The sequence below is a fragment of the Oratosquilla oratoria genome, chromosome 33 (assembly GCF_046742065.1).
Source record: "Oratosquilla oratoria isolate Oo_2021 chromosome 33, ASM4674206v1, whole genome shotgun sequence".
NCBI classification, from domain to species: domain Eukaryota; kingdom Metazoa; phylum Arthropoda; class Malacostraca; order Stomatopoda; family Squillidae; genus Oratosquilla; species Oratosquilla oratoria.
In genome coordinates, this window is record NC_134809.1 from 38,385,429 (window position 1) to 38,401,737 (window position 16,309).

The 16,309-nt window shown below is 42.0% G+C and overlaps 1 protein-coding gene across 18 annotated transcripts in view; it reads left to right on the forward strand.

Annotated features, from left to right (window-relative positions):
* LOC143017846 (dystrobrevin beta-like) overlaps positions 1-16,309 on the forward strand; it is a 436,897-nt gene that overhangs the window by 236,420 nt on the left and 184,168 nt on the right. For all 18 annotated transcript variants that reach the window (XR_012965709.1, XM_076172805.1, XM_076172802.1 and 15 more), the window contains 2 exons: positions 15,773-15,924; positions 16,029-16,137. Coding sequence is in view for 17 of the 18 variants with exons in the window: in XM_076172805.1 (XP_076028920.1) it covers positions 15,773-15,924; positions 16,029-16,137 (261 nt within the window). In the remaining variant the exon portion in view is untranslated. The remainder of the gene's footprint in view (positions 1-15,772; positions 15,925-16,028; positions 16,138-16,309) is intronic.

Here is a 16,309-nt window from a genome sequence, read left to right on the forward strand (position 1 = left end):
GGAAGTGGAAGACAGATAGGAAGAGCAGAAAGTTTGTAATAAATTATGTGCTCCCAAAAACAGCCTCGTGGGAAGAGAGAGAACATAAAAGTATGTTAGAGGACACAAGGATAATATTAAATAAGATAATGGAAGATGGAACAATAGTTATAATGGGCGACTTTAATTGCAAAGAAGTCTGCTGGGAAGAGATGACAGTAAAGGGTGGAGAAGACTCATGGGGAAATGTTCTACTTGAGATGATTATTGACCACACAATGACGCGATGGATTCAAGAGAACACTAGGTATAGAAATGAAGAAGAACCATCGAGACTGGACCTAATAATCACATCAGAACCTGAAATAGTGGAAAAGATTGAATATAAGACACCAATAATAAAAGTGACCACATATTGATTGAACTGGAACTAAATGAGGAAAAATACATGAAAAGAAATGAACAATATAGAAAAGGAAGATTGATGTATGAAAAAACAAACTTTGATAAAATAAGAGAATTCTTTCAAAAAGAAAACTGGGAAAGAATATACAAAGAGGAAACAACAGTGGAAGAGAAATGGAATATTTTGACAAAAATTTATAAAAAAGGAGTGGAAAAGTATGTCCCAAGACAAAAACAAGAAAAAGAATATGTAAAGTGCTGGTACAACAGAATTTGTAGGGAGTTAAAAGACAAAAGAGATAAAGCTTGGACAAAATGAAAGAAAGACAAAAGACCTGAAAAATGGAAAATATATACTAGTTATAGAAATGAATATGTACAAGTGCGCAGAGAGGAAAAGAGAAAATATGAAAAAGATGTCATAGAAAAATGTAAAGATCAACCAAAACTATTTTACAGATTTGTAAACAACTGAAAAACAAACAAGAATTAGAGAAACTACGACAAAGAGGAGTTGAATACACAGAGGAAATAGAAATGGCAGAAATTATGAACAAGCATTTTAAATCTGTGTTTACAAGGGAGAACATACAACCTGGAGATATCGAATGGGAAGAGAAAGTCCCCCCTATGAAAGAAATAGAAGTAACAAGGAATGAAATAATGAAACACTTGAGTAATCTTGATGTCAGAAAATCGCATGGACCAGATGAAATAGCAAACTGGATGATGGGTCATCCCTGCATCTTGCCCACTACCCTGGGCCAAAAGCAATTTAGCAAGACACGGCACATCCACAGCAAGGCCGCTTCATTTAATTGGCGACCACCTCCCTTTACATCTCCTCAGGCAGAAAAAGGGAAGACAGGGAGAAATCCCTTCGGACTGCATCAAAATATCATTTGCACATACTCCCTCACCCCCCATCCCCAACCCACTCTCCTCCATGCACTATACACAAACATTCTCCGCTCACCCTTATCTTCTTCCTTCTCCCGTCCTTCCTCAACAGACATTGCCCTCTTTCCCAATACCCCTTATACCCCATCCATATATCTCATCCTTGGCTGCCCCCTCATGTTCACTCCTTCCACCTCTGACTTCCACACCTCTTTTACTAATCTTTCTTCACTCATTCTTTCCATGTGTCCAAACCATCCCAATACTCCTTAATCAACCTTGTCTTCCAACACCCTTTCCACCACCACTCTCCTCCTCACCTCCTCATTTCTCACTATATCCAGCATAGTAACCCCTACCATACTTCTCAGACACTTCATCTCAAACACATTTAAACTCTTCCTCTCTTATATTCCATGTTTCTCTCCCATACAGTGCCGTCGGCACAGTCAATATTTCATTCAATTTCTTAGCATTCATTCCCAAATATGTATTTCTCATTTTACTTTTTAATCTCCCATGGCATTTATTTGCTTCTCTCAATCTACATTCTACCTCCACTCCTCCCTTTCCTGCCACATTCACACCCAAATATCTAAAGCTATCCACTTCCTCCAGTCTCTCCCTTAATAATCACTTCCAATTTGCTGCAATCCTCTCCCTTTGTACATTTCATCACCTTACTACCCACATTTACAAGGCACTGAAAAGACGCCCCACTATTTTTCAATCCAAACGGGGTCACTTTGTATTGAAAGTGCCCCTGTGGGGTGACAAAAGCAGATATCTCAGTAGCTCTACTTGTAAGAGGGATCTGATGATACCCCTTCATCAAATCCATCTTTGATAAAATATTTGCAGCAGCAACTTCCTCAGTGAGATCATCTAATCTGGGGAGAGGGTAAAGATCCGCTTTTGTGACTGCATTCACCTTTCTGTAATCAATACATAGTCTCTACTCACCTCCAGGTTTTGATACTAACACAGCTGGTGAAGCCCAAGGACTGGTACTAGGTTCCACTAATCCTTGAACCATAAGCTGCTTCACTTCTTTCTCCATAATCCTCTTCTTCTGGAGTGACAATCTGTTAGGTGTCTGCATTGCTAGCTTGGCTCCATCTTCTAAGATGACGCCGTGTGTTATGACTTGAGTAACGGTGGGACATGAGGAAAATATCTTGGCATTTTTGTAGAGGAGCGCTCTGACTTCTTCACACATCTCTCCTGCTAGTAATGACAGAGATCCCTCTAATGCCTCACTTATGTCTGATCTGTCTAAATCATAAAAGAAATTTAGATTCCTAATATCTAAATCAAAGTTTCCATCAGCTTGTCCCGTCTCAGTCACACCAACTACTTCCACTTCCACACTCCCATGATACTCATTCAAGAGGTTTATGTGTGCTTGTTGTACACCTGATCTCCTAATCGGGTTTCTTATTATATAGTTGTTACCGCCCCTTCTCTCAAGCACCTTGAATTGTCCTTCATATTTTGGATGCGGTGAGTTACGCTGAGATAATACTAATACATAACCTCCAACATTTAATTCCCTCCTAATTGAATTCCTATCATAATAACCTTTGTAGACTTTTTGTGATCTTTCTAGGTTTTCCCTAAACCTTTTCAATTTCTCTAAGTTAATACCTACAAGTTTCGAGTAAAGGGTATTTCCTTTTGAATCTTTTGACATCATCTTATATAAGGAGGTAAGGGGCTCTCGTGGGGTTCTAGTGAACATCAGATAAATAGGAGAAAATCCTAGACCCTCATGCATTGTTATTCTGGTGGCATATAGCAGCAAATCTATGCCTTCATCCCAATCCTTCTCAAAATATAAAATAAATGTTCTTATCACGCGTTTTAGAGCTCCGTGGAACCTCTCTAGACTCCCTTGACTTTTTGGGTGATATGCTGACGCGACTACATGGTTTATATTGAAACCTTCCATGGATCCCTTGAATATCCCATTAAAAAGTTAGTGCCTCTGTTACTTTGTACTTCCCGAAGCATACCCATCTTACTAAAGTAAGACATTAAGGCAATAGTGACTGTCCTTGCTTTTGTTTGGCAGGGGTATCGCTTCAGCATACCGTGTGGATTGACAAATAATGGTAAGTAGAAATAATTTCCCAGACTTAGCCTCTGGGATAGGTCGTACATAATCAACAACTACTCTACTGAAACGTTCCTCGATGACAGGAACTCGGTACATGGATACCTTCTTGGGGGTGTCATTAGGTTTCCCAATCAACTGAGATGCTATACATCGCTCAACTATCCTCTTAAAATTCCCCGACAAACGTGGCAAATAAAAATGGTTGAGTAGTAACTGCTTAGTCTTGGTGATTCCAAGCTGGGTGCAGGTAGTCTTATGGGCCAGCCTCATGATCTTCTCCCTAATCTTCTGTGGAACTACGATTTGTGTAATGACATCACCTACTTGTTCTGATGTTTTCTATTTTCTCAGAAGTACACCACCTTCCACGATGAACTTAGTCTTGCTATAATCCTTTTCTTTCTGCTCTTCCTCCTCAGTTGTTTGGCGCATCTCCTTCAGCTCTGGGTACTCCTGTTGTAGCCGGACGAGTTCTTCCCTGTCTATTGTTTTCTCAAAGATCATTTCTGCTTGGGCGTCGCTTCCCTGGTCTACTCCTAAATCTTCTGCTGATACCCGCTCCTCTTCCATGCTAAGTTCATCTTGTGATTCTTCAGGAGTCTTGTCTGTAACATCTGCTTCAAGCAGAAAATTTAGGTTATCTCCATCTTTTTCATCTTCCTCTCGTGCCTTTTTGGTTTGAGATCTGGTAATGAGTGCTACTGGATCTTCCATGTCAGATTTGTCATAGTTTGTCTGTCTGGTTATAGGATTACTTACCGTCTTTAGCCTGACCTGGACTGTCTCACCTACATCATTCCCAAGGAGGACGTCTGTTTCCTTCACAGGAAGTTCTACTCCTACTTCAACGCCCGCTGTCTGACCATATATTTCAAGAAATATCTTAGCTATGGGTGCTAATATCGTCACTCCTCCGGCTAACCCCATGATAAACTGACCTATGTGTCTATTTTCAAATCCTGGTATAACATTTGGCCTCACAATGGTGCAGGATGCCCCTGTGTCTCGCAAAGCCTTGACTTCATATTCCCTCTCACTCCCCTCTACTCCTATCTTGGCATCCTTCACATAAGGCAACCCCCTTGGCTTACCCTTGTATCTTCCATCTTGTCTAACCTTCCTTCACCTACACAGCAATTGCTATCATCTTTATTCCCTACTACTTTATTCTCCTTTGTCTTGCTAGAGTCTTTTACTTGTCTTCAGTCTTGTGTGCCCCCCCTCCTTCCATTTCCTTGGGGCAATTTTCCATCCCATGACCATATTTACTGCAGGTATAGCATCTACTATTCTGATTAATTTCCCTCCTGCCTCCTTCTCCACACATTATCTACTGCCTGGTTTGCTTGTTTCCCATTTCCTGCCCGTACCTTTGTCCATTTGGCCTAGCATAACAATCCTGAGTTATATGCCCAAATCTATCACAGTTAAAGCACTGGACTTGTCTCCTCCAACTATCTCCTACTTGTGGCCTCACATATATCTGACTCAGAATCGCATACGCGCCTCTGTTCTCACTCCTCGAAGTTTGTACCATGTTTCTTCTTCTAGATTCACTTATCCTTAATACAAAAATTGTCGCAAAACCCGCTGCCTGCAACAGAGCCTCACATTTCTGCATAGTGACATATAGCCTAGCCTCATTATTCAATAAGTTAAGGAATTGTTCAATTGCAATTACCTCTGTGATTTTCGCAACATTTACCGCATTTACCGAACGTAACCATTTGCCTAGGTTACTCCTTACATTCTTGTTTGGATCCATATTTCCATAACCAATATCCCCTCTAACCTCTCTGAATTTCCTTCAAAAATGTTCCTGGGAAATTTTATATGCCTTTATCATTTCATCCTTAATTTGACCATAATGACATATACCTTCTTTGTCAAATACCGCGTACACACTTAAGGGTTTTAGGGGTAGGTGAGGTTTTATTATTGCTGACCAAAGGTCCCTTTTCTATCCCATTTGTCTCACCGTGCCTTCGAATGTTGAAAAGAACAATTCTGGTTCCCTTTCAGCAAATGTGGGGGTAAGTTGACTTCTTTTTATGACAATATCATCTATGCTTTTCTACTTACCCAAGTCAATCGTTGCTTTCACTGTATCTAATTCCCCTTGAAAGTCGTCTAAGATCGACTTTGCTACGTCTTTCATCTCTACTTCCCTCACCTATCCTACTTTCACTTCTATTTTCCTCTATTACCTAACACAACCTACATAAGCTACTGCGTTATTCTTACACATCTTTGTGTCGTATCGTGACACATCATAACACATCATGAAACAACATGACACATCATGAAATATAATTACACTATCATCAACTCTTTTTCTAGACATATCTCCCATCTCTCAACTGCGATTTTTTCCCTGAAACTCCACACTTCCCAAGCACTCCATCTATTGGTTCATCTCCTACCTGAGGCATTGAGATCTCCCAATACCACTACATTAAGATTTCTCCCTAAACCCTCATGCAATCATTTAAATCTGTCCAAAATGCCGCCCTTTCCTCTACACTTTTTTCACTACCAGGTCCATATGCACTTACAAAAACCCACATCTGCCTTCCCAGTTTCACCTTCATCCACATTAACCTCGAAGAACCTCCTTCCACTCCACCACACGTTTACCTATCTCTTCACTTACTAGTATAGCCACCCCTTCTCTCCCTCTTCCTCTCTTCACTTCTGACACCCTCCCAACTATAATCCTAAACTCAAACTCGCCCCTCCCTTTCAACTTAGTTTCACTCAATGCCAGCACATCCATCTTTCTTCTCACAAACACACTGGCCACCTCTTCCCTTTTCCTCTCATCTGTACCACATCCACGCACGTTAAAAGACCCAAACCTTAGGGTTCTGTTAGAAAACTTTTTCTAGACCTTCTTATGACTTTGTTTTCATTAGGAATGTCCCTTTTAAGGCTACAGAGAGTTGGATGCCTAGTCCTATCCCTGTCCCGTTTTTTGTCGCCTTTTACGACTCAAGTAGGAATACTTGGTGGCAGTATTCTCTCTCCCTTACCACAGGGTTCGGCAAAAAAGGAAATGAATATTCAGAGAAGTGGTACAGAACAGTAGTAAGAGTGGGTGGACAGCATAACGGAGGGACAGTCACAGTATAATAAAGTAGCATAATTTCTCTATGAATAGAGATTTCCTCTATTACAGACAAAATAATGTGTGGCTCTGGTCCGTAGGGGCGCCCCATATAGACCCTAAAGTATCAGCTGCATGCAACTTAGCAGCTTTTAACCCCGCAATAACATGCAGCCAATACCCCAGATGGGATTGAAATAACATATAACATGGAAATATGTGCCTAAATTATATAAGTGTCATTTTGACATTTTTACTGTGGTTTTATATATTTTCAAATCATTGTCAGTTAATATGAACATTTACAAGTGTGGTAGTGTAATTTTTTAGTACATAGGGTTGTTAATTTTTTTAGGGGGGGTTTGATCAAAATTCGGTGTGGCAGGCAGATCAGGTGTATGGGTCACTCCTGTTTTTTTTTTTTTTTTATGCATTTTGTTAAGTTCAACGAAATTAAATTTTATATGCAACATGAGATGTCATTTAAATTGTATATATGACACCACATCCAGTGTGGGTTGCCCCATATACAGGGTGTTCGGGATAAATTTCATAATCTTTTTTATCTTCTGTCATTTCACAACCATTTGGTGGATTTAATAGTCGTAAAGTGCAACGGATAGCTGATTCTGTGTATTATTGGTGGGTGTGAGAGCTAAAGAACATGGATGACTGGAAAGCCCCGGAAGATTGGAAGAGTGGCCTGCATCGTGATGATTCCCGCCGGATTAAAAAATTCGGAAATATTTGCTGCAGCTGAGTGCTCCTTGAATACCGTGAAGGCTGTGAGATGTGAGCTGGAGAATTGCGACGGAAATGTGGAAGCAGTGACTAGCAGGAAGGATCATAGCAGGCATTCTGACTCTGTCCGAACAACGAAATTCGCCGAGAAGCTGCAAAAAAAAGGTGTGACAAGATCCAGGCAAGGCAATGCAGACCTTGGCGAGAGAGATGGGCGTCGGAATGGCGACTATGAAGAAAGCGCTGAACGAGGATCTTTGCTACTCCTCATACAACAGGCACAAGGGCCAACTACTCACAGCCAAGGCTCAAGAGAACCGCCTTACGAAAGCCAAGAAACTCCTCAACAAGGTCAAACACCCAGTCGAGCCGAGGATGCTCTGGTTCTTCTCAGACAAGAAGAACTTCTTCAAGGACCAGTTGCATAATGCGCAAAACAACAGGTGTCTAGTCTATAGTCCGCATGAAGTCCCGCGCTTCATGAAGACCAAGTTCCGTCGAACTGTGATGGTCTTTGGGTGTGTTTCCAGCGAAGGCCATGTCATGCCGCCCCACATCTTTGAAGAGGGACCCAGACTCACTTCAGATGGCTATATTGAGTTGTTGTCCATTGTTGTCAAGCGCTGGGTGGAGAGGGTGGCTGCGAGAAGACCATACGTGTCGCAGCAGGACTCAGCTCTGCGATATCTCCGGGAAAACCCAGAAGTGGCTGTCTGAGAACTTCTACGACTTCACCAGTCCCAACATCTGGGCCCCCAACTCGTCTGATTGCAACCCCATGGACTATTATGTGTGGGGCGCAGTTGAAAAAGATACAAATCGGTCCGCCTGCAACACCAAGGACGAACTGATTGCCAGGATCAAACTGGTGTTCAGGCGTCTCTCGAAGGACACCATGAAGGCTGCGTGCTGCAGGTTCAGGTCCCGCCTGGAGGCCGTGGTGGAGGCTCAGGGTGGCTTCTTTGAGTGAGCTGTATTTGGCAAAAGATCCTCTAAGAGATACACTTGAATTTTGAGAATACATAAATTTTCCTTTCCGAAAAAGTCAAATTTATCCCGAACACCCTGTAGGGGGTAACCTATACAAAAATGAAAAAAAGAAAAAAAATGCAAATCCTCAAAAAACATATGTGCCCTAACTGAAAAATATTGAGGTAGATACGATAACATATATAGTTGAAGTTGGTTTTGCACCTTGAATAACTTTGCTTTTCCCCTGTTCATTCAACTGGCAAGTATTTTTATCTGGCATTGCCTGTTAAATGCAAACTAGTCGCTTCGTGACGAAAATCTCACAAAGTTGGATCCAGCAATGTTTTTCCTCTACTGTGACCCTTAATAGCATTGTCTCCCCCCTGTTCACTCAATTGGCAAGTATTTCCATCTGGCTTTGCCCGTTCAAGGCAAACCTAGGAGCGTCGCCATTGTCGTCATATCAATGTGGGACTGTTTCTATGTCACTGGTTCAGTTGCCAGTTGTTAGTTCTCTATGAGTGAAAAAGTGTAAGAAATGCAGTTGAAGTTGATGGATCTTGGGCGTAGTCCGTAAATTCAGGGCTGCACCTGCTAATGGAGGTGAGAGTATTGGCAGGTTTTGAAAATGGTAGCTTTGTTGTCCATCTTGTAGGACCACCACAAGCGGTGTCCTATAATTGGTCCCTCATGCTTTATCTTGGGCACATATGAAAAAAAAAAAAAATGTAAATATGAGTTATGGCCATTTCTAATGTAACAAATTACTGACTAAATTGATTATTAAGAAATCCCCACTAGATTGACGTAATTGTGGTGAGGTAAGGTGAGAGAGGTAGGGTCCGTGCACTTCTCACACATATTCTTCCCATTGTGTCCCCTCCTGCCTGTGTTGCTTCTGTGATGTATATATAACCATTTCTGTTTTTTTTTTTCACTCAATATAATACACAAAAGTACGTACTGTCTTCTCTCCTGTAGTAATTTTACATATATTTCTTACTGGTCATGTGAAAGCTCTGTACGCACATACAGTGGACTCTTTATTATTCATCACATAGCTTACTAACAAGAGGTAATACCATAAATTTCCTTGTATCCTGTTAACTACTCCTGTGAAGCTGTTATGTGGTTTGTGGAAAGTTATAATGTTCACAGCAACAGCAAATAGTCCAGACTTCATCAATCCTCTCTAAAATTTCTAGCCTTTTCTCCAGAGTTAGGACTTTCATTACTTTCCGAGTGTTAGAGCCATGAAAATAATCACTAGGACCAGGAAAAGCACCAACGGTGCCAGTAGCAAAAGGGACTCATTCAATAAGGCAATTGTCTTTAGCCATTACAGAGCATCATGGCATATAGACAGAGAGAGGAGTGACTGATGTGGAGCAGCCAAGAGCTTCTAGCCAGCCAATGATTGTGTCTGGGCCGCACAACACAACTGATATTAAACTTTTTATCCCACAGTCGGAAAAAGAAGACACTAATGTCGAGCGTTCTGTATATTTCGATCACTAACTGTGACCCTCTTCAGCAGAAGAGGGTCACAGTTAGTGATCGAAATATACAGAACGCTCGACATTAGTGTCTTCTTTTTCCGACTGTGGGATAAAAAGTTTGTTTTATCAATGTGCTACGACATTACTTTATAGACAACTGATATTGTTTACCAGAATCCAGCTCGTGTTCTGCTAACTGGCTGAACGACAAATATGAGCTCATTTGCCACATGGATCTTTGTTGATCAATTTGATATAAGGACCGATCTTATTTCATTTCAGCCATATTACTGAAGCTAAATAATGGTGAAAGTCAAATAATAAAATTATGAACAGTAGAGAGTTGATTATAAATACATTCCTACCTCAATAACTCTAGCATGATAGCATGAGTAGGTTAGGTCAGTATAAGAAAAATGGCACACATCCAATGAAAATAAAGTTCAAGTCATAAGCCAGGGCAAACGAAGTAATCAGCAAGCCTCGGGGGCTAGCATAAGAAGAAAAGTTAAAAAGTATTTGGAATAGGAAAGATGCTAATGAAGAGGAATGAGCAAAGACACGAAAGCTCTTAGAGGAGGCCAAAGCCAAAAATGATAGGAGGACGAAAAAAAGAAAAACAGCATTTTTTTTTTTTTTTTTTTTTTTTTTTTTTTTGTGAGTTGTCAATCAGAAGGCGAGGAAATGGTTGCTAAAAAAAAAAAAAAAAAAAATGGAAGGCATTATTACAAAGAAAACAATAAAAGGAAACTTAGAGGAGTATATGCTAATGTTGATGGTTTACTATTGGCTAGGTTGGAGATAACTGACTACTTAAGGATAAACGCGCCTGATGATTTGTCAAGTGGAAACAAAACTCCCAAAAAATTATGATCTACAGTTTGAGAACAATAGATACACCTCCTGGAGAAGAGACAATGAAGATAAAAATGGTGGAGGGGTAATGTTTGTTGTTAAAAGTGATATAAAGGTGGAAGAAGCAAATATGAGTGAAGGCAAGGCTGAAGCAATTCACCTAAAAATTAATGCTAAAGAGCAGAATAAAAGAGACCTCATATTGGCATACCCCCCACCCCCAGACAAGAGCTTGCAGTGAAGCTGAATATCAAGAAATGTTATTGGATACAGCCCTTTTCCAAAAGGAAACTATTGAACAAAGTAGCAATTTAGTCTTTATTGGAAATTTTCATTCCAGTGAGTTAAATTGGGAGGAATGGGAAACAAGTGGAAAAGCTGATTCCTAGGGGAAATACCCTGTTAAGGATAGCAATGGAGAACACAATGACCCAGTGGGTAAAGGAAATGACCCAGGCAAGAGGAGATGACATTCCTACAATATTAGATCTCTTACTAACCAGAGCTAGACATCATCACCTCCTTGAACTACCTTTGCCCCATAGGAAAAAGTGACCATGTAACCATTGAATTTCAGCTGGAGGATGAGGAAATAGGGTCAAGAAATAAATCACACAGGCAAGGGAGACTCAGTTTTAGTCAAGCATATTAGGGTTGAAAAATTTCTTTGAAGAAGCAGACTGGGAGGAATTCATGAATATCATGAGAATAAGGAGGGAAATGGGAAATATTTCTTGACATTAACAACCTAGGAGCAAACAAATATTTGCCAAAGACAAGTAGAAAGAAGAAGCAGAAATAGGACTGGTTTAACAAAAAGTGTGAGGTTGCCAAAAAAAAAAAAAAAAAAATCAGGGACGTGGCCTGGGGAAAGTGGAGTAAAAGTCCGTCTGGGAGGAGTCGAAACTCCTCGATTGGTACTCTTAGGCGAGGAATCTTGTGCTCTACCGTCATGGCTCCTTTGAAATAGTTTTTTATTTGACCCCAGTCAATGTGTTCATCCTGTTCATTTCGGATCGTCAGTTGGTCCCATTTAACGCGGTCCTTAGTGTTTGAGTTTCCCTGGCTACCCGTGGTTATGGCCGACACTATGAAGGCGTCCGTAGTGTGGTCAGCTCACCGAATTCTAGAAAGCGTGTCAGCGACAATTTTTAATCGCCCCGGGATATAATTGGCTTCGAAATCAAAATCAGTGATTGCCATTTGCCATCGGAGAATCCGAGTGTTTGTGCCCTTAGCAGTGAGGTGCCATGATCAGATTTCGATTTACGGTGAGACCGTAAACCACTACTAATGCTTCTCTTTCAACACTACTATACCGTCTCTTGTGCTCATTAAGACTGCGGCTGAAATAGGAGAGCGGCCGTCTCCTACCTCCCTCGTCCTCCTACTGAAGCACGCCCCCAATCGCCGAAGCACTGGCATATGTAGTGAACAAGTAAGGTTTCGCAAAATTAGAGTAGGGGACGACTACCGTGTTGGATAATTGGGTTTTGAGGGACTCAAACGCGTGCACATGAGCGGATGTCCACGGGCCAAGCTCGCGATCCTTGTGTTTCCTAGCTAGGTTACTCTTCGTCATATCTACTAGGGGTCGTGAAATCTCGGCAAAATTTGGGATGAATTTCCTATAGTACTACGCTACTCCCAGGAAAGCAGTTCTTTCTGACGCGCTGGTTGCGGGAAAGCCTTGCTGGTTCGAACCTTCTCTGGTTTAGGATGGGTCCCGTCCTGGAATATTACATGCCCTAGGTAGGCGACTCTTTCTGGAAGAAGTGACAGTTCTCCAGCCTCAAAGAGAGGCCTGCCTCCTATAGCCTCCGAAGGACATCCTCAAGGTTCTTGAAGTGGTCGTCACATGTGGTCCCAAGAACAATGATATCGTCCATGTACACCATCGCGCTAATCACTAACAGCCCCGTCAGTACCTGATTCATCACCCGCTGAAAGCATAATAGGGCGTCTTTCAACTCAAAGGGAAGAGATGTGAACTCATAGTGACCCTCGGGCGTCAAGGCGTCGAGCACGCAGTTTTCTCGCAGCTGCTCTCCACCAGCGGGATCTATAGATACCCGGATTTAGGATCCAATAGGGACGATATGACGCTGGCGCCGAGACTCCGTAACATCGAGTCGATATGGGGGAGTGGGAGCCTATCATCTACCACGTTTTTGTTTAGTGCTCGAAAGTCTAGACAGAGCCGAACCGTGTTGTCTTTCTTTGCCACGAGACGACAGGAACATTATACGGGGATCGTAATGGGCGGATGATCCCCTTATGAAACATGTCTCCAATCAGTTCCCGGATTTCCTCTCGGAATTTCTCCGGAACGGGATAAGATTTGTGGTATACAGGCGGTCCAATGGTCCTGATCTCACGGAAAAAGTAAGGTGTAACCATTAGTGGATCCCCCGGTAAGGCAACCACAATGCCGTATGTGACCACTGAAGCAGTTAAAGCTAGACTCTCCTTGCTATTTGGGAGAGGGAAAATTTTCCTTACTTCCCGTCGTTGTTAATCCCTTCGTAATGTATCCACTTTCTCGCTCGCCTGCACCGTTCCCACTGATACGTCTGTTCCGCCGTCTACCAACGTGGTCTCCCCTAAGAACGTAAGTTACCCAATCACGTGGTCTCTCTGGATCTCAAGGACATCAGGTCCCAAGTTCAGGAATGGGAGTTTGCACCAGGCCTTTCCTTCTTCCGTTCTGTGCAGTTCCACTACTCCCTGGCCGAGCAGGCTGGCACCCTCAGCCTATGTTCGTGCCGTGAACAAAGCCGAGATGGCTTGATCTGCGGGAGTGAAGTTGTCTGCTCTCTCCAAGAGGCATCTCCGAACCATTCGTTACTATGATTCTGGTGGTGCCCACCTGTAAACCCTCCGCGTCAACGGGCAGGACACTTATGAATTAGAGATACTGCTGCCCCCATATCGAGGAGAGCGCAAACTGACTGGGTGGTGTTTGACCCAAACAACTGAACTGCCACCATTGTCAACCTACCCACAGCACTATGAACACTGGAAATTTTTACGTGGACAATTTCCACGGGCTTTCTAGGCTCACCAGTCATCTTGAGGCAGGCTTCCCTCTGCGCGAGGAGTTTCTTGACTGACTACCGCTGTTAGAAAAGCCAGACTGGCCTCCGTCTCTCGTATGACCTGCGTAGCCGCAGGCATGGCAAGGTGATCTCGGTTAGCCAGGGGAGCGAAAGTAACGTGTCTCGGTATAGTGGCCCAGTTTCCGATAATGGGTGCGGTAGGGACTCCGCCTGTTTTGGATACTACGCCCGCGGTCCCGTTTCCACGTATTTCTGTGACCCCCGGTCATGTGGGGAGTGTCGGACCTGTGGGGAGTGTATGATTTTATGTCTTCCTCTCGAGGGGTCGTCTCTGTCTCTTGCGAATGGCGAGGCGAGGAAAAATCTCTATGCATGTGGGGCATGGAGTTGGAATGGCTTGGTGGTGTAAAGGGTGAGATGTTGCTCGGGGCAGGGTATAGTATAAAGGCCGAATATCCGTCGCCGAAATATTCGGTCATTATGGGTAGGTTATGTTGCGCATAGTCTATGGCGGCGCGTAGAACCGCCGGAATAGACGATTCCTCATCCACCCTCGCAAATTGCTGTGGCATGGTTGCCTTTAATTTGTTGATAGCGACATCAACGGCATGCTCTTCCTTGTCAGGACGGTAAATTGCGCACGAAGCAACCCTTTCAGCCAGTCGCAAGCCGAACGACCCGCTGCTTGCCGGGTCGCTAGGGCGCCCCGGCCAATCATCTCCCAGAAGAGCAACCACGTGACCCAGTATGGATTGCTGGGGCACGCTGGGCTAGGCACCGTGCGACCCACGGTACCACCGAGGCCCGCTTGGGCGAAACGTATGGCGGAAACAAAGGGACAAAATGACTAGTCGCGTCAGCTCACCACGATAGCCCTTAGTATATAGATGGATAAATGAAATAAAAAAGAATTGATATATTCTTCATTTGCGCACCCTTTATTTGTAATTAGGGAGTCTAGGGGTGTATTTAAGGGGAGCAGCTATTATTCATGTTTTTTAACATTTGCTTGGATCTGTGATCCCTAACCCCCATGAATATTAAAAGTTGACTTTTTTTTATATATTTTTTTTTAAATTACCACAAGAGAAAGATATTTCATGACAATAGTTTTATGTATTCCATAGTCAGGCTGTGGAGTAGCCCAGTGGGTACTGTATTGAACTCATGAGTTCAATTCCTGAGACCTACTGCAGGCATTGCTGTGTTGGTTCCTGAGAGCCCTGACTCAGCAGGGAGGAACCCAACATTAGCCTAAAAGATTCAATAGTTTGCCACAGCTGACAGGGCTTTGCTCTTCCAGGGGTTTCTCACTTTCCACTGTGTGGGAGTGGAATGGCGAGTTTATTATATCATTTACCACTGTAACAAAAACATGAATGTTTTGGTTGTATAACCACACAAAAAAAAAGATACATGGAGAAAAGGGAGATATCTCCATAGGAATTGGATGTGGGAAGGTGCACTGATCTTACCTGACTTACATTACCTTAGATTAGTCTGGGGGAAATTCTCATTTTCTCTTCTCTGTCCCCCTGTGATATATAGTATTTCCCTTGCCCCACTTTAACATCAACATTTTCATTAAGCTTTATATTGATGATATACATTATGTCTTTTTTTTTTAATAATCATTTATCTCTAATCTTGCTGATTTGAATACATCCAACTTCCAATTTTTCTTTTTATTTCATTACTTCCCCTCTTTTCTTTTTATTTTATTGTTATTTTATATATAGTATCTTCAACCTCTGATCTCTCACATTCCAATCTGTCTTCTCTTTGCTCTTTGTCTTATTTTTTCTTTAGCACTTTAACCAGTTTCCTAGTTTTCTCTCTTTTTTTTCCTCTTTTACATCCCTCCTTACTCAAGCAGTCATGAACTCAGCTAGTTTCCATATCCTAATAGTTATTTAATTCATTCACTGTGCTTTTATGATATAAAAATATATTTTCATTGGCTTTCTTCTTGCAAATATTTGTCTAATCTATTCCTTTCCCTTTTTTTAGTATCATTGTCCATTATTATCTTCACATGTGCTGATAATTTCTTGAATGTACAGCCTACATAAGTTTGTGATTTCATGTTTATTTAAGTTTTTAGTAGTTACTTCCTGATGCAAATTTTTAATTTCAGATATCTTCTCACAGATATCTGATAGCAATGGACATTTATCCCTTAATCGTTTTTCTGAATACCTCAAAGAAGTATTAGCACTTCCTGCTGCTGTATTTGAGTCTCCTAGCTTCACATACTCAGAGAATCTTGTAGACCATATTTTTGATGGGGTAAGCATATACCTTGTTTTCGTGTAGACTTTTGTGCAGTATTCCTCATCATAATGAGTCTTAATGAGATTTATTATAATTGAATTTTAACTTTCCAATTCCAGGTGTCAAAGATTAATGTGAATGACTTTCTAGATGTCGTTCTGGGAAATCCAGGACCTGATTGCCTTTCGTGGCTTCCTCTGTTACACAGACTTGCAGCAGCTGAATCAGGTGTGCATGAAAAATCTTTACTTAGTGTTTATATGGCTCATTGTTGCTCAAGGTCACTGTTGTGATACAGCAAACTCATCTGTATTAAAAGGAAAATATCTTGTGACTTGACTCTGTAGACTTTGAGTATGTCCTCCCCTAAATAAAAGTTATGCTATGGTTTTAGATTCAA